At 46.7% G+C, this 26362-nt stretch overlaps 1 protein-coding gene across 3 annotated transcripts in view; it reads left to right on the top strand.

Annotated features, from left to right (window-relative positions):
* Positions 1-25944, top strand: part of LOC103542785 (liver carboxylesterase-like) — a 31437-nt gene extending 5493 nt beyond the window's left edge. For 2 of the 3 annotated variants that reach the window (XM_070613678.1, XM_070613679.1), the window contains 11 exons: positions 620-855; positions 9086-9258; positions 10900-11004; positions 13042-13146; positions 15505-15543; positions 19302-19442; positions 21062-21142; positions 21394-21541; positions 24117-24248; positions 25221-25293; positions 25568-25944. In XM_070613678.1, the coding sequence (XP_070469779.1) occupies positions 840-855; positions 9086-9258; positions 10900-11004; positions 13042-13146; positions 15505-15543; positions 19302-19442; positions 21062-21142; positions 21394-21541; positions 24117-24248; positions 25221-25293; positions 25568-25748 (1194 nt within the window). In that variant the 5' untranslated portion in view covers positions 620-839 and the 3' untranslated portion in view covers positions 25749-25944. Of the gene's footprint in view, positions 1-619; positions 877-9085; positions 9259-10899; positions 11005-13041; positions 13147-15504; positions 15544-19301; positions 19443-21061; positions 21143-21393; positions 21542-24116; positions 24249-25220; positions 25294-25567 lie in introns of all 3 variants that reach the window. The other variant, XM_070613677.1, reaches the window with a different exon arrangement.
* Positions 25945-26362: the final 418 nt, after the last annotated feature.

Below are 26362 nucleotides of genomic sequence, written 5' to 3'. Positions count from 1 at the left end.
GACACTTATAGAAATAACTCCTCTCATCAAGAACTGGAAGATTGAGGCCCAAAGCTGGGAAGGAATTCACTCAAGGTCACCAAACATATTAGTGGCTGAGGCAGGACTAGAGCACAGTTCTTTTAATGTTGCCTCATAAGTGTTTCCTCCCACACCTGTTGTCCGCCCTCAATGTCTGCCGTTTGAGTGACTTCTCATGGTTTATGGAGGTCTCCTGGGACTAGAACACCTGGTTTACCTGGTGGAGAAACATGGTCACACTGCATCCCAATGTATGGAGGCCAGTGGGGAGCCAGACTGTGTCCAGGGCATGCAGGAAATGGTCCTCTCCCAGGTGTAGAGGCAGCCTCCTCTCCTTGACCCAGGGCATCCCGAAGGCTCTGGGAAGGGGACAGGTGCCTGGCCTCCTCACTATACACAGTTCTGCAAGGCCTTAGTGAGTCCCAGGACCCCCTCCCAAATCCCCAAGCAACGTCCTAACCCTTCCAGTATCTTGAATGTGAACAAAACTGCTACAGAGCTAACCCTCCTAGTCCAAGGCCCAGCCTGACCATAGGAGACATCTCCTTGCTTAGCTCTGATCGAGCCTCAGGACTTCTTCTTTTCCTCCCCCTCTCAGGTGCTCCCAGGACCCAGTGATTATGGAAATGACCTCAGATGTTGCTACCTTCAGAAAGGAGAAGATTGCTTTCCAGTTTTCTGAAGATTGTCTTTACCTAAATATTTACACCCCTGCTGACTTGACAAAGAAAAGCAGGCTGCCGGTAAGCAGTGGATACCACTGATCAAGGCTGGTGAGTTCCAGCCCTCCAGTATCTTCTGGTGGAGACTGGAAGAGGATGAAGGCAGTTTGGGGTGGGGCCACCACCAGCCATGGCTGTTTCAGGGGCCCCAGGGCTTTCCTAACCCACCACAGCCAGACCTCCGTGACCACAGGAAGCTGCAGAAGATGAAAACTTTTCCCTTCTTGCCTTCTAGATTCTTTGGCTGGGCTGTTAATTAAATTGACACAAGACAGATTAACAGGGGAAATAGAAACTTCATTTTGTACATTCAGGAGCTCATCAAAATATGAGACTCAAAAACGTGGCCAGAGCAAGCAGACTTTATACCTTCTAGACAGAGAAACATTCGTGAAGATTTGATAAAGCAAAGGGACTTCAGTTGGGCTATCCAATTAAAGAGAAAGTGACAAAGGTTGTTTCTACAGCCTTCTCAGCCTTGACTTCCCCATCTCTGGTGATAAGGATGCCATTTACCCTCAGGTGCAGGGAGGTGCACTTCACATGGGAGATTTACTTCCTGCTCTCAGGAGACAAAAGAGGGTTAGAGTGTCCTTCTTGCACTTGCTGTGTCCTAAGTAGTTTTCTTAAGTATGTTTATGTCAAAATAATCAGTAGAGCAAAATGGCATATTTTGGGGTGGCAGATTCTGCTCCCTTTCAACCTCAGTTTCCCCTAGTGACAGGCATAGGATCTTTCGGGGAGTTTGCTGTGCATCTGTAATCTACCTTTCCATTTTTCCAAGTTTTCCTATGCTAATAGAAGAAGAAGCATGATTATTGTTGGTGCTAGATTAGGAATCTGATGCCCAGAGCAGCTCAGACATAATTTCCAGTAATGTTAGAACTGAAAGGAATCTTAGACATGGGCCAACAACCTAACACTTCCTTTACAGAGAGAGACACTGAGGCCCAGAGAGGGGAAGGCAAGGGGCAAGGTCACACAGTAGGGTTGGCACAACAAGAGCATCAGTCTTCTGATTTTCACACTAGTGCTCTTTGACACAGACTAGGAAACCGAGCCTGTGTGTGGCCTGTCCTCACTCAGCACACAAAAATCAGTCTCTGAAGATACCCTGTTAGGGAAGCAATGAGGCAGAGCCCGGGTCAATCCAAGAAGCAATTTCTTTGCTTATCTCTTGGTTAGCACTTTCCTTGGCCAACTATCAGGGATTTTCTTGTAGCTAATTGCCCTCCCTAATTGTCTTTGGCATGAGCTGATGACCCAGTGAGTCAGCATTTGCGGAATAAAGGGAGGCCAAGAGATGGGGTCAGCTTCCAGACTCAGGCTGGAGTGTGGGAAGGGTCTTCTGGAAAGGAGGGGATCCTTGAGGTGAAGAAGGGAGGTACGTGAGCACCCTGGAATCTCCCGGGACACACCTGGCAGGATGCCCAGGAGTGGAGGAGGGCATCTGTGAACTTGTGACCAAAAGTTGTACTGCATGTGGTGGGGACAAAGGTTCACTCATTCTTTCATTCACTTATTCATTCATTTCTTCTTCTGTTATGTACTCATTGTCTACACATAGCTGGACTTGGGGGTAAGAGGAGGGAGGAACACGATACTATTACTAAGCAGCCTCTGCCTTCGAGGGTCTTACCATTTCAGCTGCACAGACAGAGACTAACTTCAGCAAATCTCTGCTGCCCGGACCTTGGCTCAGCCTTCACTCAGAGATAACTCAGACTCAGCCCCTCCACTTGGAGGCAGGCGGGGATCAGAGGTGTGGGAGGAACAGGGGCTCTGGAACCTGCAGGCAGGAGACCTCTAGTTATGGACACAGCTCCTGGAACTACAGTCTCCGCTGAAATTCTGATTCTGCCTTTTACTAGCTGAGACACCTGGCTCTGTTTCCTCAAATCCGGGATATTCACATAGGAGTGTTCAGTGATGAACATCCAGCTGCGTGTCTGTGCCTGGTGAGGTACGCATGTCAGGCACTCCTGACACATTAGTTAGAGCTGAAGGTGTTCAACTAAAACAAGCAGCCAGCTGCTTTACAAGCTGAACAGGTTTATTCAGGAACAGCAAGTGAATGCCATTCAGGACTTACAGTCAGTCTATGGCTGACCTTGTGCGAATGCAGAGAAACAAAGGAGAGAAACATTCTTTTAGAATTTGGGAGGGCCTGTTGTAAACAGAGTCCATTGGAGGAGACTGGGCTTTCAAAGTGCAGTGTCTTTTCATTGGCTGAGTTATGGCCGTCTTTCATCGGCTGAGGTTGGGAAAGCAGGAATTTCTTATTTCTTCTGCTGGGGTAGTAAGCAATGTCACTTGCTGTCGGAGATGCAGGGTATGCCTCTTCCTGTTGGGGTCTGTAGTGTGCGTTGAGTGGCACCCGCATGAGAATTCTCCATTCTGGTCCCCTGACTCCATTTCAAATGAGGTTACTGCTTATTAATTTTGACATTTTCCCTTTTGATCAAGATTTTTCTCTGAAATCATTGGTGCTCAAGAGTCAGGTTGTTCTGAGAGAGTGGGCGGAACAAAATGGCGGGGTGAGCTGACCCGGGATTCTCTCCCCTCCAAAATACAACAAAAGATTGGAAAAACTGAATTTCAGAGAATAAACATAATGCCAGCTCGTTAGAGACCTACAATACCAAGAAGGCGGAGATCATAAACCTAGCTTTACCCCTTTGGAGGTGCTGGAACGGTAGGAGAGAACATTGCTCCATCCCCTAGAGTCTGCGATGGCTGCAGCACGGGTCGGGAAGGAGGGGGGGAGGGGCCGCGCGACTGGGGGATCATCCAGGACTCCTGGCGGTGATTCAGTGGAGACCCGCTGACGGGGGTGGGGGGGGAAGCTTCCCTCCGAGGGGACCCTATAAATCAAGGGCCTTGGGAGGCCAGAGAACAGAACTGATCTGAACCCAGACCGCCACGTGTGAGTAACAGCCCCTCCCCCCTAACAAAGCCAGTGGGCGCAGCCATCTTGCCCCAAGGCAGAGAGCTAACACGCCGCTCTCGACCCCCACCTAGTGGCGACAGGCTGTAACTGCAACTGAATTCTACCACCATGAGAAAAAACCGCTCCTCTACCATCCAGCAATTTATAAAAGCCCCAGACCAGAAGGAAAACAATAAAAACACAGAATTAAGTCCTGAGGACTTGGAATTAGGTAAACTAAGTGATAATGAATTCAGAGCAGCTATAATAAAAAAACTCAATGAGGTAGAGAGAAAGATAGAGAAACAAGCCGAGTTCTGGAGTTACTTCACAAAAGAGATTGAAATCATAAAGAAGAATCAAACAGAATTACTTGAGATGAAAAACACAATGGACCAGATAAAACAGAATATGGATTCCCTGAATGCCCGTGTAGACAACATAGAGGAGCAAATCAGCATAATCGAGGACAGACAGGCTGAATGGCGCCAGACAGAGGAAGAAAGAGAACTAAGAATTAAAAAAAATGAGGAAAATCTCCAAGAGATAATGGATTCAATGAGGAGTAAGAACATAAGGATCATAGGAATTCCTGAGAATATGGAAAAGGAAAATGGAGCAGAAAGTGTGCTTAACGAAATTATTGAAGAGAACTTCCAAAATCTAGGGATCAATGGAGAAATGTGTGTAGAGGAGGGTTTTAGATCTCCTAGATTTGTCAATGTAAAAAGACCCACTGCAAGGCACATAATAGTAAAGTTGGCAAATAGGAATGATAAGGAAAGAATACTCAGGGAAGTAAGAAAGAAAAAGAGAATAACCTATAAAGGAGCCCCTATCAGACTGTCAGTGGATTTCTCTACAGAAACCCTACAAGCTAGGAGAGAATGGAGTGATATATTCAAAGCTTTAAAGGATAAAAACCTTCATCCAAGAATACTCTATCCAGCAAGAATTTCCTTCAGATATGAGGGAGAAATTAAATCTTTTCCAGACAAACAAAAGTTAAGGGAATTTGTAACTAAAAGTGCTCCATTACGAGAAATCCTCAAGAAGGCTCTCATACTTGAAAAAAGAAAAAAGGGAGAAAGGGGACACAATCCACAGACTAGGGAGACCGATGGATAGAACCAGAACAGGATAGCAAATATTCAACTATAGCATTAGGGTAAAAATAAGGAAACTACCAAAACAAGGACGATCTTAGCACTCTAACTACAAATTAATAAGACGAGTTGGAATAAAAAATGAAGATAATTATTTAGGAGGGGAAGAGCAAAGGGTCTAAATCAGTATTGGTCGAATAAGTAAGAGACCACCAGAGAATAGACTATATTATACACGAGATTCTAAATACAAACTTCAAGGTAGACACTAAAATAAAGTACAGAACAGAGTCACAAATCCTAGATAAGGAAAAATCTAAGAAACCCAGCATAAGAAATTGCAGTATTACATGGATAGTCTAAAGCACACAGGAAAAGAAACACAGGAAAACAAGATAATGAGCGACAGATTGACAGCATTAAGTCCACATGCATCAATAATCACTCTCAATGTGAACGGATTGAACTCTCCAATAAAAAGACACAGAGTGACAAAATGGATTAAAGAACCAGATCCAACAATTTGTTGCCTCCAGGAAACACACCTCAGCCCCAAGGACAAACACAGACTCAGGGTGAAGGGGTGGAGGACAATACTTCAAGCAAATAGCAAGGAAAAAAAGGCAGGTGTTGCAATTCTCATATCAGACCAAGTGGATTTCAAAATAAGACAGGTAAAGAGAGACACAGAGGGACAATATATAATGATCAAAGGGACACTTCATCAAGAAGAAATAATGCTTATAAATATCTATGCACCCAACACAGGAGCACCAAGATTCATAAAGCAACTATTACCAGACCTAAAGGAAGATGTTAAAAACGACACAATAATAGTAGGGGACCTCAACACCCCACTCACACCAATGGACAGATCATCCAGACAGAAAATCAACAAGGAAATAGTGGAGCTGAATGAAAAACTAAAACAATTGGACTTAATAGACATATATAGATCACTCCACCCTGAAGGAGCGGAATACACATTCTTCTCAAGTGCACATGGAACATTCTCTAGGATAGACCATATGTTGGGAAACAAGGCAAGCCTCTACAAATTTAAAAAAATTGAAATAATAACAAGCATCTTCTCAGATCATAGTGCTATAAGGCTAGAAATTAATTACAAGAAAAAAGCTGAGAAAGGCACAAAGATGTGGAGATTAAACAACACACTACTGAACAAGCAATGGATCATTGAAGAAATTAAAGAAGAAATAAAAAAATACCTGGAAACAAATGAAAATGATAGCATGCCATACCAACTCATATGGGATACAGCAAAAGCTGTGTTAAGAGGAAAATTCATCGCAATACAGGCACATCTTAACAAACAAGAAAAATCCCAAATAAGCAACCTTAAAGCACACCTAACTGAACTAGAGAAAAAAGAACAAATGAAGCCCAAAGTCAGCAGGAGGAGAGAAATAATAAAAATCAGAGCAGAAATAAATACTATTGAAACGAAAAAGGCAGTAGAAAGGATCAATGAGACAAAGAGCTGGTTTTTTGAGAAGATAAATAAAATTGACAAACCTCTAGCCAGACTTAAAAAGAAAAAAAGGGAGAAAGCTCATATAAACAAAATCAGAAATGAGCGAGGAGAAATAACAACAGACTCTGCAGAAATACAACAGATTATAAGAGAATACTACAAAAAACTATATGCCAACAGAATGGATAACCTAGAGGAAATGGATAAATTCTTGGACTCCTACAATCTCCCAAAGCTCACTCAAGAAGAGGCAGACAATTTGAACAGACCAATCACAAGGAAAGAGATTGAAACAGCAATCAAAAACATCCCAAAGAATAAAACCCCAGGACCAGATGGCTTTCCTGGGGAATCTACCAAACTTTCAGAGAGGATTTAATACCTGTCCTTTTCAAGCTATTCCAAAAAATTAGGGAAGATGGAACACTTCCTAACACATTCTATGAGGCCAACATCATGCTGATACCAAAACCTGACTTTTCTGCCCCGGAACATTGCACACCGTTAAAATGACACTTAGCCTGCCCCACCGTCGTTAGAGCAGTAGTTGTTACATCTTACCTCTCACGACAAAGTAATGAACAGCAGAATCATGGCAGGAGCTCGGTAAATGCTCAGGGTGAAGGAATGGGTGCCCAGAACGGGGAGGTTGATGGAGCTTCCGACTTGGATAGAGAACCCTCCTAGGAGGTATTTCAGGCCCTCTCACCCCATGTTCTTCTGCATTTGGCTCATGCATGAGTCAAGGCTAGAGTCTTCTCCATCAAGTCTCCATGGAAACAGAACCAGGTGTCCCTCAGGACACAGTCACTGTGAGTCTTTCCTGAAATCACAGGCTGCAGCATCTCTGACCCTGAGATGGCTGATGGGCAGGCTGGGGGAGGGATGGACGTCTTCCTAGAAAGGCCTAGGGAGGTGGGGTGGGTTATCCCAGGTGAGTCATGTCCCAGGAAGTATTGCCTTCACTAAGACTCCCCATCCCTTTCACCCATGACATGCAGAGTATGCTGAGGTGGGTGAGGGGTGCACGTGAGGGGTCTGCTCCTCATTACAGTTAAACTGCTACATTAGCCCTTCCAGGTTCCTCTCCTCCCAGTCTCCCCTCTACCCAAACCCGTCAGCTATTCACCCCGACTACACCACCAGACTGTTCTGGTCGAGGTCACCAATGACCCACCAGCTCTTGACCCTACCTTGGCAAATATCCACACATAGTCTTGGCAGCATCCACACATGATGGTTCACACCTTTTTGAAATGCTGCCTCTGTCGGCTCCGGGCCGCCTCCGACCTCATGGACTGCTCCTCCTCTGCCTCTTCACCGGACCTCCTCCTCCCTGTCCTCGGGCCTCTGCGTGTGTCTCCCTCTCCATGTCCACTGCTGTCCCGAGTGACCTCAGGGGGCACTTCCACAGCTCCCTGTTTTTAGCCCCAAAGTCTTCTTTGAAACCCAGATGCACATCACTAACTACCTCCTTCTACCTCCTGCTGTCTCCACTAGACGTCTAAGGGCACCTCCCACTTAAAGGGACAAACTAAACCCTTCACTCTCGTGCCCCTACCCCCCAAAACACTCTTACTTTCCCCACAGCATCTCCTGCTCAGCTGCTGGCAGCTCCATTCTTCTGGATGCTGAGGATAAATGCCTTGTGGTTTGGGCCTGCCCTATGGCCGAGTGACTGAGTTCATGTGCTCTTCTTTGGCAGCCCGGGGTTTGCTGGTTTGGATCCTGGGTGTGGACCTAGCACCGCTTATCAAGCCATGATGAGCTGGTGCCCCACATGGAGGAGCTGGAAGAACCTACAACTAGGATAAACACATATATACTGGGGTGCTTTGGGGAGAATAAACAGGAGGAACATTGGCAATAGATGTTAAGTTAAGGCCTGTCTTCCTCACACACACACACAAAACCTTATGGTCAGCCTCGACTCTGATCTTTTCCTCACTTCCCACATCCAGTCGATCAGCAAATCGTATGGTTCCACCTTTAAGATTCACTCAATATCCGAGCATTTCTCACTGCCATCATTCCGCCAACCCCAATCAAAGCCTTCTGTATGTCTTACCTGGAGTACTGTAACAACGGCCACTTCTATGATCCTGCTACTTTATACCCTGTCTGATCTGCACAGTATCCAGAGTGACCATGTAAGACATAAATGGAGTGATGTCCTTCCCCTGCAGTGACTTCCCTCCTGACAATGACATTGATGTCCTCACCAAGGCCCACAGGGCCCTCTATAGCTGCATGTCTTACATTCGCACTTTGTTCGCTGGACTCTGGGCCCTTGGCACTTGCCGGTCTTTTTCCACCTGGAATTCCCTTCTTTGGATACTTGCAAGGCTGTGTGCAGACTCATTCAGGTTTCTACTCAAATGCCACAGCACCAAAGAGATGTGTCGTGTGATCTGAGATAGGAGCCCACTGCCCCACCCCTGCCTTTCTCTTACCAGATTTTATTTCTCCTGAAAGCACTTTCAGTACCTGACATCATATTCTATATCTATCTCTTTATTTGTTTATGATCCATAATGTGAGCTCTGTGTAGTCAGAGGTTTGCCTATTTTGCTCTCAGATGTGCTCCTGGCTCTTAGAACAGTCTTTGCACATAGCTGATGCTCTATAAATAGAAGCCACATGAAGGAATGTAGAGCCCACAACAGAACAATGCTACAGAAGTGAAGACGCCGTGGAGACCCCTGCATCAGGGCAGTGGAAGCCTCATCTTATTCCAGAAGGCTCACCTAGAGTCCCCAGCCCCATCTGTGGTCCTGAGAGACTTGCCATAATGTTTCTGCTTCTCCTCCAGCCTGTTCTCTTACTCACAGCACAGGGGACGAACACAGCCCAGGAAACTGGGGTCACTTGGACCAGGTGGCCGCACTGCGCTGGGTCCAGGAAAACATTGCCAACTTTGGAGGAGACCCAAGCTCCGTGACCATCTTTGGAGAGTCAGCAGGAGGTGAAAGTGTCTCTGTTCTTGTAAGTGTTCCTGGTCTGATGTGGCTCCTGATGGGACCTGTCAGAGACCAGCCAATCTAGCCATGGGCCCCTTTATTTACAAGATATGGATTCAAGACTGACTCCACTCTGCAGAGTATCAGATGGTGGAGAGCTAATGACCACACTGTCCTCGCCCCCTGGAAGCTCAGACTCAGCTTAGTATGCTGGGCCCATAAGAATCTCCAGCTGCAGGTGCAGAAATGACATTCCCCTCTCTCACTTGGTTGAGCCCTCCCTCTTCTTCCCGATCATTTTGCCATTAGGACTCCCTTCACTTCTCTTGGAAGTAGGGGTAGGCATCATTTATGAACAAGGGAAATCAACCCTGAGAGATGGGCAGAGTGTTGTGGTTTGGCTTGAACCAAGCCGACCTAGATTATTGTAACAACCTCCACTTTTGAAGGTTGATCTACATATCAGGGGGGCATGAGCACTAAGAACAGGTCCGCGGCATCTTCTGAGGTTGTCTTATGTCTTGTCCATGCCCAAGAGGGTGGGCAGCAGTCTCTGGACTGATAGATGCACCTGTGCTGAGGGAAGTACGTAAGAATGAGGAGGGGTAGAAGGTGGGATGGGGAGGAATGGGACAGGGAATGTGCGACATGGACACGACCTGGGAGCTTGGGATATCTTACTGATAGGGTGGGGCTGAGGGAGACACGAGGGAATTAAGGATGGAAAACCAGATTGGAAGATGCTAGGAGGGGTGAGGAATCCTCAGCTGCCTCAGAGTGCAGCAGAGGGTCAGCTCTATTAGTATATTTTTAAAACATGTTTTCGTTTCATAGTTGATACTCCGTTGGCAATGGTTTTATATCATCTAAAGAGGTGAAAAAAGAAAAGTACAGATAACCCTATAGAAGAGTCCTCCGTAATCCCATTATACAGGGAAACTCAGGGTGGACATTTTGAGACATAGGACACGACTTTTAACATGACTCACCCTATCTATCTATCTAACATCTATCATCCATCTGTCTCTCTGTCTATCTTTCTATCTGTCTATCTATCTATCTACCTATCCAGGATTTGCTTAAACAAAAAGATCTTCTTAACGTTCTAATGCACCATCAACATTTCCCCTAACCAGAAGTACACTTATAAAATTTTATTTTTTAAAGTCACATAGTATTCCATGGTAACAATGAAAAATAGCTTATTTACCCAAGTCATAATGTTGGATCCTTGGATTATTTCCAATTTTCACCCTTTTAAACAAAAGAGAATTCTTAGTAATCGTTTTGTGCCTCCATGATTATCTTTCCTAGTATATGTTCTGAGCAATGCAAATACACAATCAGTACTGTGTCTTCAAACATTGGCAAGGAATTGCTAAGCATCATTCGGATACGTTGATTGTTATAATCAACACATGCCACACATTTCCTGTTCTGTCCCTCACTCTGTGCTCCTGGCTGCCTCCAGCTGAGGGAGGTTTTCCGGGAGAAGCCAGGTCCCAGGGTCAGTCTGGGGAACAGGCCAGGGCAAGTAAGAAGCTGTAATGTGCACTGCATGCCAGGGTTCCAGGGGAAAGGGGGTCAGGGGAGAGCTGTCGATAGACACAGCTCTCACAGACCCCTCCCCAAGCATGAACGCTGTTCCTCTCCGCTTCCCTCCCAGGTGTTATCTCCACTGGCCAAGAACCTCTTCCACCGGGCCATCTCTGAGAGTGGCGTGGCCCTCACTACTTGCCTGGTCAAGAAGGACTCGAAGGCTGAAGCTCAGGTGAGTCTCACACTAGATCTTCCTTGCACCCTTTGCTCTGCTCTCATGGAGTCTTCAGGGGCCCTTCTGCTATGGAATCCAGCTGACACCCTCAAAGCATCACAGAAGTGAGAATGGCTGAGTGGGAAAGGCAAGGAGACACATCACCCACCTCCCGTCCGCTGAGCAACCTGGGGCAGAGAGTGGAAGCAGCTGGTTAAGGTCGGAGAGTGATGGGACAGTGCTGGGACTCAAGCTCATGATACTGGACTGTCAGCTCAGAGCACTGTCCACAGACCACGCTTCCCAAAGCGAGCCAAGGTGGGGTGTTGGGCCAGTCCCACCATGCCACTGGCAGTGGACTGTCACTGTGTGTTTTGCCTCTCAGGGTCTGAGTTCTGGTGAACCCACCTGCAGCATGTGGGCCTGATGTGGCTCCTCCCTGAGGACCGGTGCCTGGGGGTGCTTCCTGGAGAATTCATTCATTGATTCACTCACTTACTCAACAAATAATTTTGATCTAGCCAGATGTCTAGAAACCTCATGAAACTTCCGTTCTCATGGAGGAGACAGGTTAATGATTACATAATCACACAAATTATAAACTTATAAAATGTCAGCATTGACAAGAGCAATAAAGCAGAGGTATGTGATGTCACAACAGAATCTAAAATCGCAGTTAGTCCCTTGAGTAGGGGAGGTCATCAAGAAAGTGTTTCTGAAAAAATGGCTAGTGAGTTGGGATAAGAAGAAGGTACAGTAATTTACTTGGTGAGAAAAGCATATCTGAAAGAGGTATAGGATGCAAGGTGTTCTGCAGTAGGAGGAAGTATCTCAAGTGAGAGAGAACGAGAAAGGCTGATGTGACCAGAGCACAAGGAGCAGAGGGAACCTTGAGTGAGCTGAGGATGGGGACATTGCGGGGGCCGTGCTGCACAGGACCCTGGTGAGGACTTTGTCTTTATCTGCAGACTGTTAGGAAGCTAAGGAAGAGTGAGCCACTGGAGGCTCAGCTGAGAAAAGCCTGCTGGAGTCGGTGATGTGGGGCATTTACTTAGGGCTGTGAGAGCTGGTTTCATGGAGCAATGGGGGCAGCAGTCAGACTTAAAGGGGCTGGTGAGGAGGAGGAAAGGAAAGGAAGACACCAAGAGTTTTTAAAATTTTTGAGGAGGCTTCAGAATTCTCTGTACATAAACAACAGAAGCCCACTTGACCAGGCTGAAGTTGAGAAGGGAGAAGTCATTTCAAGGAAACAGAGTTGGCAAAGATGGGGCTGGATTTTGCTATTAAATCGACACTAGAAATTGACAAAATGAAGGGAATCTAAGACTCTTTTTCTCTACTCTTTCTCTCTCTCCTCTACTTCTCCCTGTACTATTTCTTGGTGTGGAAGATTGGCCCTGAGCTAACATTCGTGGCAACCTTCCTCTATTTTGTATGTGAGACACCACCACAGCATGGCTTGATGAGTAGCGTGTAGGTCTGTGCCTGGGATCTGAAACTTCAAACTCTGGGCCACTGAAGTGGAGCATGTGAACTGAACCACCATGCCACTGGGCCAGCCCCTGTATCTTTCTATTTATTCAACAAATACATCCTGAGCACTGATTCTGTGTCGGACACTGTACTAGGCTCTGGGGAGCTGTGCACACTCTCCACAGCCCCACCATCATGGAGCCTGCCTCCTCTCCATCTGCATCTTCTCCTCTGGTCACTTTGTAAGTTACTTGTCTGAATCCAAATGGCTAGTAAGTGGATGAGCCAAGATGTGAAACAGGACAGAGTGATTCTGGACTTGATGCTCTTAGCCTCACTCCTGCTGTCTCTCCTTAGATATTCAGCTCTGAGATCGTTGTGCCTGTTAGAACAGAGATAAGTTATCAGACACAGAGGCTGAGTAAGTGGCATAACTGGGACGAGGACCCACACCCACTGGTCCAGAGTATTTTCTGCAACCCCTGCTTCCTTTAGAAATTGAGGTTGGGATGGAACAGCTCTTTATTGAACAAGGAAAGGTATATCACTCTTGAATTCTGTTATTGCCCATGATCTCTACAGCAAATTGCCATCTTAGCTGGGTGTAAAACCACGACCTCGGCTGTCATTGTTGACTGCCTGCGCCAGAAGACAGAAGACGAGCTCCTGGAGACGTCACTGAAGATGGTAGGTGTATCTATTCTCATGGCTGCCCAAGCCCCCCACCCTGTAAACTTGGCCTCAGGCTTGACCATTTCAACTGTACCCTCACCCCGGAAAATCTAGTTGGGGCACTGTCTCACATCTCAAGAGCAATGTCAGCCTCTGGATGTGAATGGCGAATATCTGGAGTTTTTTGGCATGATATATCAGAAACGTTAGCAAAGTCAAAAAATAGCATGATAAACACTTGTGTAATAATCCCCTTGCTCTATCATAACTTACTGTGTTTCCATTCTAGTTTGCAGATATATGTTTAAGAAATTAAAAATTGAAACATGACATATTCCCAGAGGTAACTACCATCCTGAATATTAGGGATGAGATTATTAAGAACAAAGATTTTCAAGAAGGTTGTCACAACTTGCCTTGGCTAATTTAGAAACTACCTCAATTATTACCCAGTGGTGGCTGAGTTTTCTAGATTTTCAGAGACTCTCTGTCTCAGTTGTGTTGTAGGATAACTATGTATCCACTCACTTGTCCATTCAACCAAGTATCATCCATTCATCCATCCTTTCATCATCTTATTATCCATTTATCTACCAATCAATCCAATTCATCGATCTCCTTTCATCAATCTAATATCCATTCTTTCACAAATTTCATTCATCTATTAACAACCATCCATGCATCATCCAGCAACTGTATATTCACTCCATCATTCATCCTTCTAAGGACAACGATCCATCCATGTCCTATATGCTAGCTATCATCTACACATCCATTTCTCCATCCAATTCACCCATACTACATGTGTTGACCAACTCCATCCAGCGATCCATCCATCCATCTGTCCATCGATCCACCATCCACTCATTCATGCTAGGTGTATGGGCGGTTAACAGGGAGGCTGATGCAGACATGAATCGAATGCAGTCCCTGTTCAAAAAGAACTGTACGAGGAGAAACACACCATATGCTTCATGGGCTAAGTGTGATGGAAGTATAGAGAGGAGAAACACTTATAATAGTCAGCAGGGATGCTTCAAACAGAAGGTGACATTTGAGGATTGATGGATGGCTATGGGCAGAGTGTCATCACAGGGACAGACACCCAGAGAATACAGTATCTGGAACAAACAGGAACTCTTCTCTTTGTGGGGGGAGGGTGTGAATGTGAACCTAGGAGGATCTTGAAGCCCTGAGCACTCTGTCTGGACCCTGGGCTCCTGAGGATACTACTCGAAGCCCCAGGACAGGCCTCTAGCACTTGATGCTGCTCTATTTTCATAGCTTGAGTTCACTGTGGCCTTGGGGCTTTGATCCTGGTTTCACAGGCTCAACCAAGGAGACCAATGGTTCAAAGAATAAAAGCACGACTGTCTTATTCTGATGCCTGGAAGGGGGAAAATTCATTTCAGCCTCCTGCATGTCACACAAGAGGAACCAGTTTTTACAGGGAGAGTTGGTGACTTTGAGAAAACCCGGAGAACCTAAGAGCCCATGTCATCTTTCTGAGATTTTCTGAGATCATATGGTAGTGCTTCCCTCATTATCCACTCTTCTCAAAACACACACACACATACACACCCCCCACACACCCCTGGCTGTTATGGCTACAACCCATAATAGAGGGACTAAACTGATCACTTGCTGCATACTGGTCAGAACCTGTTAGTTACAGTGTGACATTCCAGTCTGTGCAATCTTGGTGAACACACAACACAAGTGAAGTGTAGGGTGGGGGTGAATTTCCAAGAGCTTGTATGAGTCAGGACTTTCAAACGCAAGATGGGAAAACTCATCTCAAAGTGTCTTGAACAGAAGAAGGAATGTGTTGTGACAGACTCTTAGGTAACTACCTGAAAACTAAACTACAGTTCAGGAGCAGGGGGCTACAGGTGCCGCTAGATGCAGATTCACATATGATATTGTTAAAAATCTCTCTGTCCCCAAGGGAAGTTAAAGACAGCAATAGCCCTCTAGACTTGCATCCTCATCTGCTTCAAATCGTTGTTTCCCAATAATTCCAGAAAATATTTGGGGTAAACACTATTGAACTGACATGGCATGGTGCCCATCCCTGGACTAATCTCTGGTCAGGGAGATGGGGCACCCCAGGTCACATGTAGATGCCTGCAATCGTGGGCTGAGAGTGGGGAAGAGTGAGGTCCCCCAAAGGGAAAAGAAGGTGTTGTCTCCTGGGGGAACAAGAATGGGAAATGGATGGAGGGCGGGGCACGCGCCACCACAGACGTCCTCTCCAGAGCCCCTCCACCATCCTACACCTGCACCCTGTGCTCATGCCCAGGGCAGCCAGGGTGTCCAGCTTCTTTCTCCAGGAACCCTTCTCACCTACATCCTCTGCCTTTGTCTTCACAGAAATTTTTCACCCTTGATTTCCATGGAGACCCCAGAGAGGTAAGGACGGATGTTTTCTTTTTTTTCTCTTCTTTTCTTTTCTTTCTTTTTTTGGTTAGGAAGATTCACCCTGAGCTAGCATCTATTGCCTATCTTCCCCCACTTTGCATGTGAATCACTGCGGCAGCGTGGCTGCCGTGGGTGTTGTTGGTCTGTGCCCGGGAAATGCACCCGAGCTGCTGAAGTGGAGCGTGCTGAACTTAAGCACAAGGCCACAGGGTCAGTCCCAGGACCCATAGCTTTAAGCTCCACTTAAATATGAATGAAAGAATTCTCCCTGTGGACTCATAGTAACTGCCTGTGTTCATATTGCTGAGGCCCAGAGAGGGACCATGACTGCCTGGATAACACAGCCAAGAGTACATAAGACTGGACCATGTTCCCCTGACTCCCAGCCCAGTGCTCCCAGTCATCAAATCTGTTTCCCCTTGGCCCAGCTAACCCTCTTCTGGTTTACATTTCCTGATCCCAACAATGACCCCAGGGAGAAGCCTGGATTAAAATTTCCACTATGGGAAGGTGGAGAAAACTGGGTAAGGGGTTTCTCTGGAGCCTTCATTGAGGAGCCCAGATCTTCTCCTCGAGGCTGCAGGGTTGATTAGCTGTGAAGGCTGCACCATCTTCAGGGCTGTCCGTGAGGGAGCCAAGAATCTCAGTCTTCAGGACACCTCCGTCCTCCTGGATGCACAAGAAATTCTTAGGAAGGTTCTGAACAGAGGAGTGAGGGAGTGAGTGACCTTGGATGTTACAAAGGGCTCGTTGATGGCTGTGCTAAATGGAAGGTGGGGAAGGGGCAGAGCAGATGCAGGGACAGCAGCTGGGGGGAACCCTGGGCTGCAGCAATCCAGGCAAGGGGTCATGGCGGCTTGGACAAGCCCACTGCAGAGGGGGTGTTGAGAAGGGCTTGGCACCTCAATATTTTTGAAGTAACAGCTCACAGGATGTGCTAGTGGACAGGATGTGGAGCAAAAGAAGAAGAGAAGGGATGAATCAGGCCACTGGGCTTTTTACTTGAGCCAGGTGATGCAGGAGCCCTACACAGGGCAGCCACCTGCAACCATACTGGACAGCGGTGATCACTGCCATTCCCACTGTTGCTCGTGTCTGTCAGCCCCGCAGGATGCCTCCCGGATCACGCCCTCATGGTCTGTCTCCTGGACTTTCCTATCTTCCACCTCTACTCTCCGTCCTACTACCATGCCCCACAGTGCAGCCAGACTTACCCTTGTGGACCCAGGTCAGGGCATGTCACCCCCTCTTAAAAGGCTGACCCTCCTTACCAGACAAGTCAGCTCACCTGCATGGAGTTATCTTTCAAAGCATATCTGAGTCCCTGCTCTGTGCCGGACATGGTGCAGAAAGTGTGCTACACCATGTACTCTCTCTCTGTCCACGCCCCACAGCCTTCCTCCAAGCCCAGGGCTCCCGGGGTCTGAGGTTCCTGGGATTTGTGCTACACACTGACACCTCGGTCACTGTGCTCATGCCATTCGCATTGTTTGGAATAGTCTTCATTCCCCAGGCCCACTGCAGATGGGAGCCACCTCCCTCATGTGGGCTGCCGTGTGTCTTCCTCACAGAAGGAGTTGCTCCTCTAGGCAGCTTCCCACAGCAGCCCTTTCTGAACCGCACAGCCCTTTGTAGACATCAGTGGTGGCATCCTGATCCTCTGTTCCTATTGTCAGCCATATTGCATTAGGATTTGGGCCCTTGTCCTGCTGAGTCAGATCACTTGACACAACTTCTCCTCTGCGGCCAGAACTGGCCGGTCTTCATTGGCCCTTGTGGAGCAGACACAGGTCCTGGGAGTCACAGGGTCTCAAAGCCTGGGGATTATCCAGTTTCGCCTGCCATCCAAGGGGGAATATGACACATAGTATGTGGAGCTGGAAATATGGCACAAGGGGGTGGGGTCTATGCAAGGGATCTGTAACAATGCTGCTCATGAATAATATCTAATGTTTATCCAACCCTTTCCAAATACCAGAGACTGTGCTGAGCATTTTGCATGGGTTCAGCCATTTAAGCCCCACAACAACCCATCTTACAAATGAGGAAAGTGAGGCACAAACAGGTGAAATCACTTTCCCAAGTTACCAGCTAGTTAGTGGCAGAGGCAGCTTTCGAATCCCAATAGTCTGGCTCCAATACCCATGCTCTTAACAACTTCTGTGACCAACTATGAAACATAACTGTACCCAGAACCAGCTTCTTAGACAGTGATATGTGAGTGAGGCCCTGCTGAATCTGTGATCGTGTAAATATTTTTCATCAAAAGTGAAACCTAATATTAATACATTTTTCAACACAACATGAGCTCATCCCTGATTCTTTTACTCCTGCTGCTTCTCTCGGATAGGGAGCCAAGTCTCAGTTTCAGCACCTTGAGCGTTCGGGAGCTCACTGCCTCCTTCAAGCAAATCACTTATCAAGAATAGCTCATGTTTAAATACAGGTACATAGCTACAGTCAGTTGTCATTGATCGTGAATTCTGTATTTGTGAACTCACCTATTCACTGAAATGTATTTGTTACCCAAAATCAATACTCGGGGCACTTTTGTGGTCATTCACGGATATGCACAGAGGGGCAGAAAGTGTGAGTCAAGTGATGACACGTACGTTCCCATCTGAGATCCAACAAGGCAACACTATGTCTTCTTGTTTCATCTATCATACTATTAAGAAGTGCCCTTTTCACAGTCTAATTAGTGCCACATTTTTCAGATTTTTCTGCTTTCTGTTGGTGGTTTCTCTCTTTAAAATGGTCCCAAGGATAGTGCTGAGGGGCTGTCTAGTGTTCCTAAGCACAATAATGCCATGATGTGCCCAACATGGGAGAAAGTCCGTGTGTTTGATGAGCTTCGTTCAGGCGTGGGTCACAGTGCTGCCGGCTGTGTGTTCAGTGTTAATGGATCAACCCTGCAGCCCATCCAGAAAAAGGAGGAGGAAATTTGCCGTGAGACCCCTCTGGAAAGGCTAGAGTAACATCCATAGCGTGTGATGAAGCTGTGTAAAAACAGCTGCATTTGTGCTTTCATGAGATGACGATGGATAAAAAACGGTCTTATGTGGCACTGTGATGATGCTGGAGGCCAAGGAAACTGCAGTCACATTACCCAGGGCCTGGGAAATGTGGAGCCCTTCTATACTGGTGCTTTATTATCAATAGCAGCTACCGATAACTAATCGTGTGTAATAGATGTGTATTACATCAGATGTTTTTAAACACTTGTAAACCAGGGTGGGTGAAAATGTGACCAGAGGCTCGCAGGAACCTGACCCTGTACTTCCCCCGGGAGAACCAACCTGAGAACCTGGCTCAATGTTCACTAATTCAGGGTGCACAGTGACTTACAGACCTAAACTACCAGGAATAATGAAGACTGACTGTAGAGAGAGAGATACCCATAGATAGACATACACTTCAAATTGAAATATACGTAAATATGCGTGTGTACATACATCTCAACATTTCAATCTATACACACAAATATATGTAAATATGGATATATATGCATATATATTCCCATTTGTGATTGACTTGCCCCCATCACCTTACCATCTCTAGCCCCTGGTCGAAGTTCTGCCCTCCGGAGTCATACAGACTTAGCCTCCTTCGTTAGGATCTTGAGTTCTGCGGTGTCTGCCGTGAGCACGCAGCTCTGTGGTGCTGGCCTTGCGCTCAGACAGGTGGAGATGCGGAGGCAGGTGTTTCCTTGAGAGACGAAGCACAGACACTGTGCTCCCTCTTCCCAGAGCCATCCCTTCCTGCCCACTGTGGTTGATGGAGTGCTGCTGCCAAAGATGCCTGAGGAGATTCTGGCTGAAAAGACGTTCAACACTGTTCCCTACATCATCGGATTCAACAAGCAAGAGTTTGGCTGGATTCTTCCAACGGTGAGAATGTGCTGGTCTCTTAGACTCACCTCCCCTGCCCTTCACATCACCTCTCCCAACTCAGGTCACAGGATCTCCTCCTCCTGTGGAGCCCCTCCGGGGTCCAGGACAGCTGTCCCCTTCACACAAGTTGACATTTCCTTGGCAACCTCTGGAGGGCCCAATTCTCACCTGGGTGTGTGGCCCTGAGGTTCCCTCTCCCCAGACACTCTCTGATTGTGTTCCAATCCAAGAATCCTGAAATGTCCATGCTGGGAGGCCTGTAGAAACAATCACTGGGCAGATGAGAAAACTGAGGCCTGGAAAGGAAAGGAGCTCGGGGGTGAAGGAGTGTGAAGCCGCGGCCCTACAGCCTCTCCCCTTGGGCCTGGCGCCTTCATGGTTTCTCCGTAAACCCCACACACGCTCCTGGTCATCCAACTGCAAAGATTCAGAGGAACTTGCTTCCTCTTGACTTAAAATGACTTCTACAAGCTAGGAAGAGCTTTCCCTTCTGCCAAAGATAAACAAAGCGCATACTAGTTGACATGATGAGGACAGGTTTTATTCATTTATACCACCGCAGTAGGGAAAAGAGTCCAGTGTGAACTGAGTTCAAGTCCCTGAAACTCAAGTTTGGAGTCTATTTAAAGGGTCCCTGTGCTCAGGGAAAGGCTACGGGGTGGGAGTGGGAGTTTGCACTTGCCTAGGCTGCCAGGATTAGTTAATTGGTGCCTACCCAGGGGAGAAACAAGCTCTCCTCTCTTTGTAACAAGGGGCATTGGTATAAGTTCTAACAAGGTGTCCAGTGTACTTAGGTCTTTCTCCCATCACAGGGAATTAGAGAGAGCAAGAGTCATCCCCTGAAATCTGCATTTCAAAGAGATGGCTCTCAGGTCCTTAAGGAAACTGTTTGGGTGATAGATTTACATCTCAAAGGGCACAGGAAGGATTTGCAATTGCAAGCTTTCTAAAGTAGCTGCTCTAACAGGGGGTTCAGGGACCTACCTACCCATCAGCAGGTGTGGCTGGAATAAAGGTTAAATTGCCCTGGATGCAGGGAGCTTTCTCAGGCAGGAGTTTTAAAGGGGACAGGGTCATTCTAAAGACAGGGCCTTGAGCTGCTAGAAGCCTTGATAGAGTTTGATCAAGTCCGTTACAGCAGAGGTTTGGATGGAGTCATTACGTGCAGAGTTCTGCAGTTCTCACATCAGAACAATTTCGGGGTTACACTGAAGGACCAAAGCCATAACGGCAGGATTCTGGGCTTCCCCTGTCAGCTGAGCCAGGGAGGGTATTTGTGAGCTCTCTGTCCTCTGCCTAGAGCCCTCCACTTCTACACTCTCACTCTGTCTCAATGACCGTTGTGAGGACTGTAGCCTGACGTATATATACACATACAAACTGCAAAGGACTGGGACAGCTTCTTTTAACATTTACTTTCTCCTTTTTGCACTCCTTGAGTTTCTGGGTCGAATAAGTCCTTTTGATGTACTGAATTTGCCCAGCTTATGAAAGACCCATGCCCATCAAGACGTGACAAGGTGACCGTCAGCCTGCATTGGTTTGGTTGGTTGATCAGCTTGGTTCTTCTTGCTAATTCTCAATGATTCACAACTGCTTTACCATTGTTTTAACAGTTGATGGGTTACCCGCTCTCTGAAGGCAAGCTGGACCAGAAGACAGCCACGTCTCTCTTGTGGAAGTCCTACCCCATTGTTGTAAGAGTCTAGGGAATCACAGGAATTGGCTGAGACCAAAGAAGAGGGGCTTGCCCCAAATCACAGACTATTAAATGGCAGAAGGAAGACTGTTGCCAGAGGGTTCTACCCCCATTTTACTACCTTTCCCACCTGCCTCGTGAAGTAAGGGGTGGTTGCACAGGGCTGGAGAGGTTCACCATTAATGCAAGAAGAGAAGCTGTGTCATTTGCCAGGGGTTGGTGGTCACTGTCACTCTTGATCCATTTCAGAACATTCCTGAGGAACTGACTCCTGCGGCCACTGAGAAGTATTTGGGTGGGACCGATGACCCTGTCAAAAAGAAAGACCTCTTCTTGGATTTGATTGGAGATGTGATGTTTGGTGTCCCATCTGTGACTGTGGCCCGTCTCCACAGAGGTGAGTCCCAGAGGTTGCACAGCAAAGGGCCACTGACCCCCCCAGCTTCTCAGTTTGTCCTGCTCACCCCTCAGCATCGACAGATATGTGGAAACTGCCAAGGGTCAGCCCTCTGTGATCAATTCCACATGGCCAGGGGTGGGACACGGTGCTATTTTGGTTCTATCAGAAGCAAGCTCTGAGAAAAGGATCTGAACACAAGTAGTTTACTTGGGAGGTAATCCCAGAATCCACCAGTAGAGGAGTAGAGAAGTGACACGGGAAGGGGAAGGAAGGCAATTCATGGTTCCCTATCAAGCAAATGTCAACTGTGGACACTGGAGCTGGGGAGCTCTGGGAAACCTGCAGAAGATATTCTCAGGGTTACCTCGTGCGAACAGTAAGAAACTGGGGCATTTATCCTCGAACTCTCATGAGTCACTGATTGAAGGCTGTTCCCAGGTTGGTGCTTTGACCTGCTGCACATGTGGGCAGAGTGGTCTCTGATGTCCAAAGGCCTCCGGCAAATAGCTATCAATGCTGGAGATGGAAGTCAGGGTGGCATCTCCAGAAGTAGGGGATGTGGTGAGGCACCGACAGCATCTGCTACAGGGACTCCTCACCTGAAATGGTGGCTACAATTCAAATCTTGGGAAGATGTCTTGGAAGGGTTCCAAGGTCCGAGCCAGCTGTCAACTAGTTTGCTAACCAGTGGAGCTTGGGGTACACTGAAGCTAAGCATAGGATCCAGAGGGTTGTCCCGGACCAAGAAAGTCAAGAGGAGTGAACAGTGGGTGGTGAGAAGACAGGTGAACTGGAGAATGTCAACATCTCCAGCTGGCCCTTGTCCATCCCACTGTGTGCTAGGGCTACCAGAGGACCTTCCACTTTGACCCAAGGGGTGTGGGATCAGGGTGGGTGAGGTCACCTAGACAGGAGGTGTCCCTTCTGGGTGGCTTTCTGAGGTCCTCACAGGACCTTTCCTTTTCTACGAGCCCCTCTTCACCTAGTCTGCTATCCAGGAAATGGTTCTCTGGTCTAGACCTCTCCCTCTAACCTTGCTGGGAGGGTTTTAAATTTGGGATGTTATAAGCCTGATAAAAATTAGCTATAGCTGAACTACTATGTACCCAAGCACTCAGGACAGTACCACACGGGTGTTAGTTACTGCTTCCTCCTGCCCTGGGTCCTGATGAATCTCTTCAGCAAGTGGACCATGAGGGTCAAATCTGTTCTTTCATAAACTTGTTCTTGGATCTTTCTATGTGTCTGCTTTGTGATATCCCTGGCTGCACGGTCTGCTGGTCCAGCCGTACTGGACTTGTGTTTTTATCTGATATCTCATGACAGTGAGTTCAGGGTCTTTTGCCAGGAGGACACAAATTTTATCAATATTATTCTTTCATGTTCGTGTTTGTCTCATACTCCTTTTGTTAAAAAAGAATGTTTCTGAATATAAAATTAATATATAATAAAATATAGTATCTTACAGCTGTAGAAAGTTTTGAAAATATGGGAACGCATAAAGTAGAAATGAGGGATAACTCATAAGTCCTCCTTCTAGCTATAAATTTTTGATATATTTTCTTCTAATAACATTTCCATGTCTTATATATAGTTTAAAAATTAATTGTATATATATATATTTGTTCCTGGAACACTATGTTGTAGGCATTTCCTAACTGTCCATAAAAACTCATGGAAAACCTCCATTATTTCATGGATTAAAATTGACTTTAGTATTCCTGTCCTATTGGATATTTAGGGTGGCTCCTCATATTTTTGTGCTACAAAAACATTATGCTCAACCTTACGTGCACAAATCTTTATCCAAGTGTCTAAGAATTATCTTAGGATTGGATTTTAGAAGTGAAATTACTCGACTGGACTGTAGGAGCATTTGAAAGTTCTCCATATAGACTGCAACACTGGTTTGCAGTGTATAGGAGGCAGGTTTCCTAACTCTCTCACTTGGGACAGTCAGTTTAAAACACACAAATAATGCTGCCAGTTTCGTAAGCCGCTCCTCACCAAAAAAAAAAAAAAAAAAAAAAAGAACATCATGCTCTTTCAATTTGCATATTTTTGATTACTAGGTCTCTCTTTACACATAGTCTCTCTTAGACTATGTGTAAACTCTATGTATATAGGGTTCTCAAGTAGGAATGCATCAGTAGGCAAAGTGGTTAATGTGAATTGACCTGGTGCCCCCATAATAGTTATTTTGCACAGATATACCCAGAGTTTCAACATTCATTCATCCATTCAATCTTCATTCATTTATTCATTCATTCAACAAATACATGGATCACATCCAGCCCCATGGCCACCATTTACGCACTCTTAAGCAAATCACAGAACTTTTCCAAATTATGTCTCTATTATACTGATAACCAGGGGTTTTGTGTAGGGCCGCGTGTGTCCAGTGCACAGTTGACACTCACAATGGACAGCTGTTATTAATATTGCTGTTGTTGCCTACTTAGGATCCTGGGGTGCCACCAATTCCCTGAGTGTTCAGAACCCCTGGAGAACTTGATACCATCAAGGTGTGCATCAGGTCAAATGAACTGTGCGTTAATCCATGTCTTCTCAGATGCTGGAGCCCCCACCTACATGTATGAGTTTCAGTATCGCCCAAGCTTCTCATCAGACATGAAACCCAAGACGGTGATAGGGGATCACGGGGATGACGTCTACTCAGTCTTCGGGGTCCCGCTTATCAAAGGTGATGGCTGTTTGGTTACTACAAACTTGGACTTATAAGATCTGGGTTCAAATTTTGGTTTGATATACTTGGGAAAGGTCTTCTTTCTCTCCAGGCCTTAGTTTCCAGAATTCACCATAAGAGAGTTGAACTAGAAATGTTCTCAACCTTTCTCTTGCTCTATGATGCATGATGGAGAATGTACATGCATGTGCTCTCCTCCATGTCAACTAAAGAATACAGACCTGGGCATCAATATGGCAGGTGGTGGATTACCTGCTGGCGTCTGCTCAACGGCTAGAATGCCACGACTCAGAAAAACATGTCAGAATGAGTGAGAGTAAAGTTAGAATTTGTGTTGACCTTGAATCAGGGCTAACATGTGTCTGTCTGTCTATCTATCCAGCTATCTATCTATCTATCTATCTAAAACTCATGCCTTATTAAACTTCAAATATTTAGGAATGTAATATTTTAAAGAAAACTTTTCACCAATGTCTTCAATACCTTAACTATCAAGAGTTACAGATAACTTGTACCTCCCTCGGACCAGTTTGTAACACACCAGAGCCTCTGGGCATTTCCTGGTTGGGTGACTCCCTAGGGCCATTACAGCTCCATCATTTTTCAGATTCTGTGCATATGTGAGTGGGTGAAGGAGATTTGAAAAGACCCAATGGAGCGCAAGCCTGGAAGGCTGGGTTGCTCTAGTCTGCCAAACCCTGGGGGGCACGGGGGGGGGAGGCGTTGTGTCTCTGAAGGCAACCTGCTCATGGATTGACGACAGCCCTTTGCTGAGTTCTACATCAGTGATTCTCAACCTTGATTTGCACATAAATTACCCAGAAACTTCTTAAAATGCATCTTCTGACTCAGTGGGTCTGGAGCAAGGGCTCAGATTCTGAATTTCTAACAAGCTTTCAAGCGATGCTGCTGCTGGGGCCCCATGAACCACACTTTGAGTAGCAAAGGCTTTTTGTCTCCTTGCCACAGAGGGTGCCTCAGAAGAAGAGATCAAACTCAGCAAGATGGTGATGAAATTCTGGGCCAACTTTGCTCGGAATGGGTGAGCTTGGCGGCAAAGTGGGAGCAGGGTTGGGAAGGGGTAAGGCATGTCTAGTAGAAAGGCGTAGCTTCTAATATTTGACGGTCAAATTCCTGGCCCTGTGACCTCCGACATAGGAGCTTTCTAAAAATGGACAGGCTGCCTAGGGGATGGTGAGCTCCCTGTCTCTTACAAGCCTCTTGGCAGAGATGACACCAGAGGTCCCTGAAAATCTCAGAAGGTTGTTGGAATCACACGGTAACTTTGGGGAATTTGTATTTGCTTCTGTTCCCAGGAACCCCAATGGGGAGGGGCTGCCCCATTGGCCAGTGTACGACCAGAAGGAAGGGTACCTGCAGATTGGCGTCCCCACCCAGGCAGCCCAGAAGCTGAAAGACAAGGAGGTGGCTTTCTGGACCAAGCTCCTGGCCGAGGCAGTGGAGAAGCCACTCCAGACAGAACACATTGAATTGTGAATGGATGGACCAGCCAGCCTCAGGGGCCCTGGAGGAACCAGGACAGCCGTATTCTATAGAAGATGTTTCTGGATCCAAGTAGGTTCTTATTGTGGAGGCTGGGGAATTCTCTGGTGAGAGTGGGCAGAAGCCAAAGAGGGGGAACTTCTGTATCTGTGGCCTCAATTTTGGGAATAAATATTCTTTGGACACTAAGTCAGAGTCTGTGTCTTGGACAGGAGATTAAACCGTCATCCTTAGAGAGGGAAAGATGAAGACAGAGGGCTCCATTGACAGGAAGTTGCCTCTGCTGGGTCTGGCTTGGCCTCTGGACAAGCTGAGTCCAGCAGGCTGGGCCCTGGGAGTTGCTGACACACACTCTGAATCTGCTCCATGTCTCTGTTCCCACAACAACTTGCAACAACAGGCTGTGTGTTACCAGAGTGCAGTGTCCCTCTCTTCCATGTGGAGCCAAACGTAGAGACCGAAGTGGCATAGACTGATAATGTGCCTTGAGTGAGGGAGAGGAGGAGGTGCTGTGGTGACCCTGTGGCACCTTGTGTGGCCATTAATGACCTTTACACAGGTCTACACTTCTTTCGTCGACATACACAGTATCCTCGCAGGCCACTCGC

Source organism: Equus przewalskii, chromosome 3, assembly GCF_037783145.1.
Source record: "Equus przewalskii isolate Varuska chromosome 3, EquPr2, whole genome shotgun sequence".
In the NCBI taxonomy this organism is placed as follows: Eukaryota; Metazoa; Chordata; class Mammalia; order Perissodactyla; family Equidae; genus Equus; species Equus przewalskii.
Note: the sequence above shows the minus strand (reverse complement) of the source record. Positions and strands in the feature narration are given on the sequence as shown.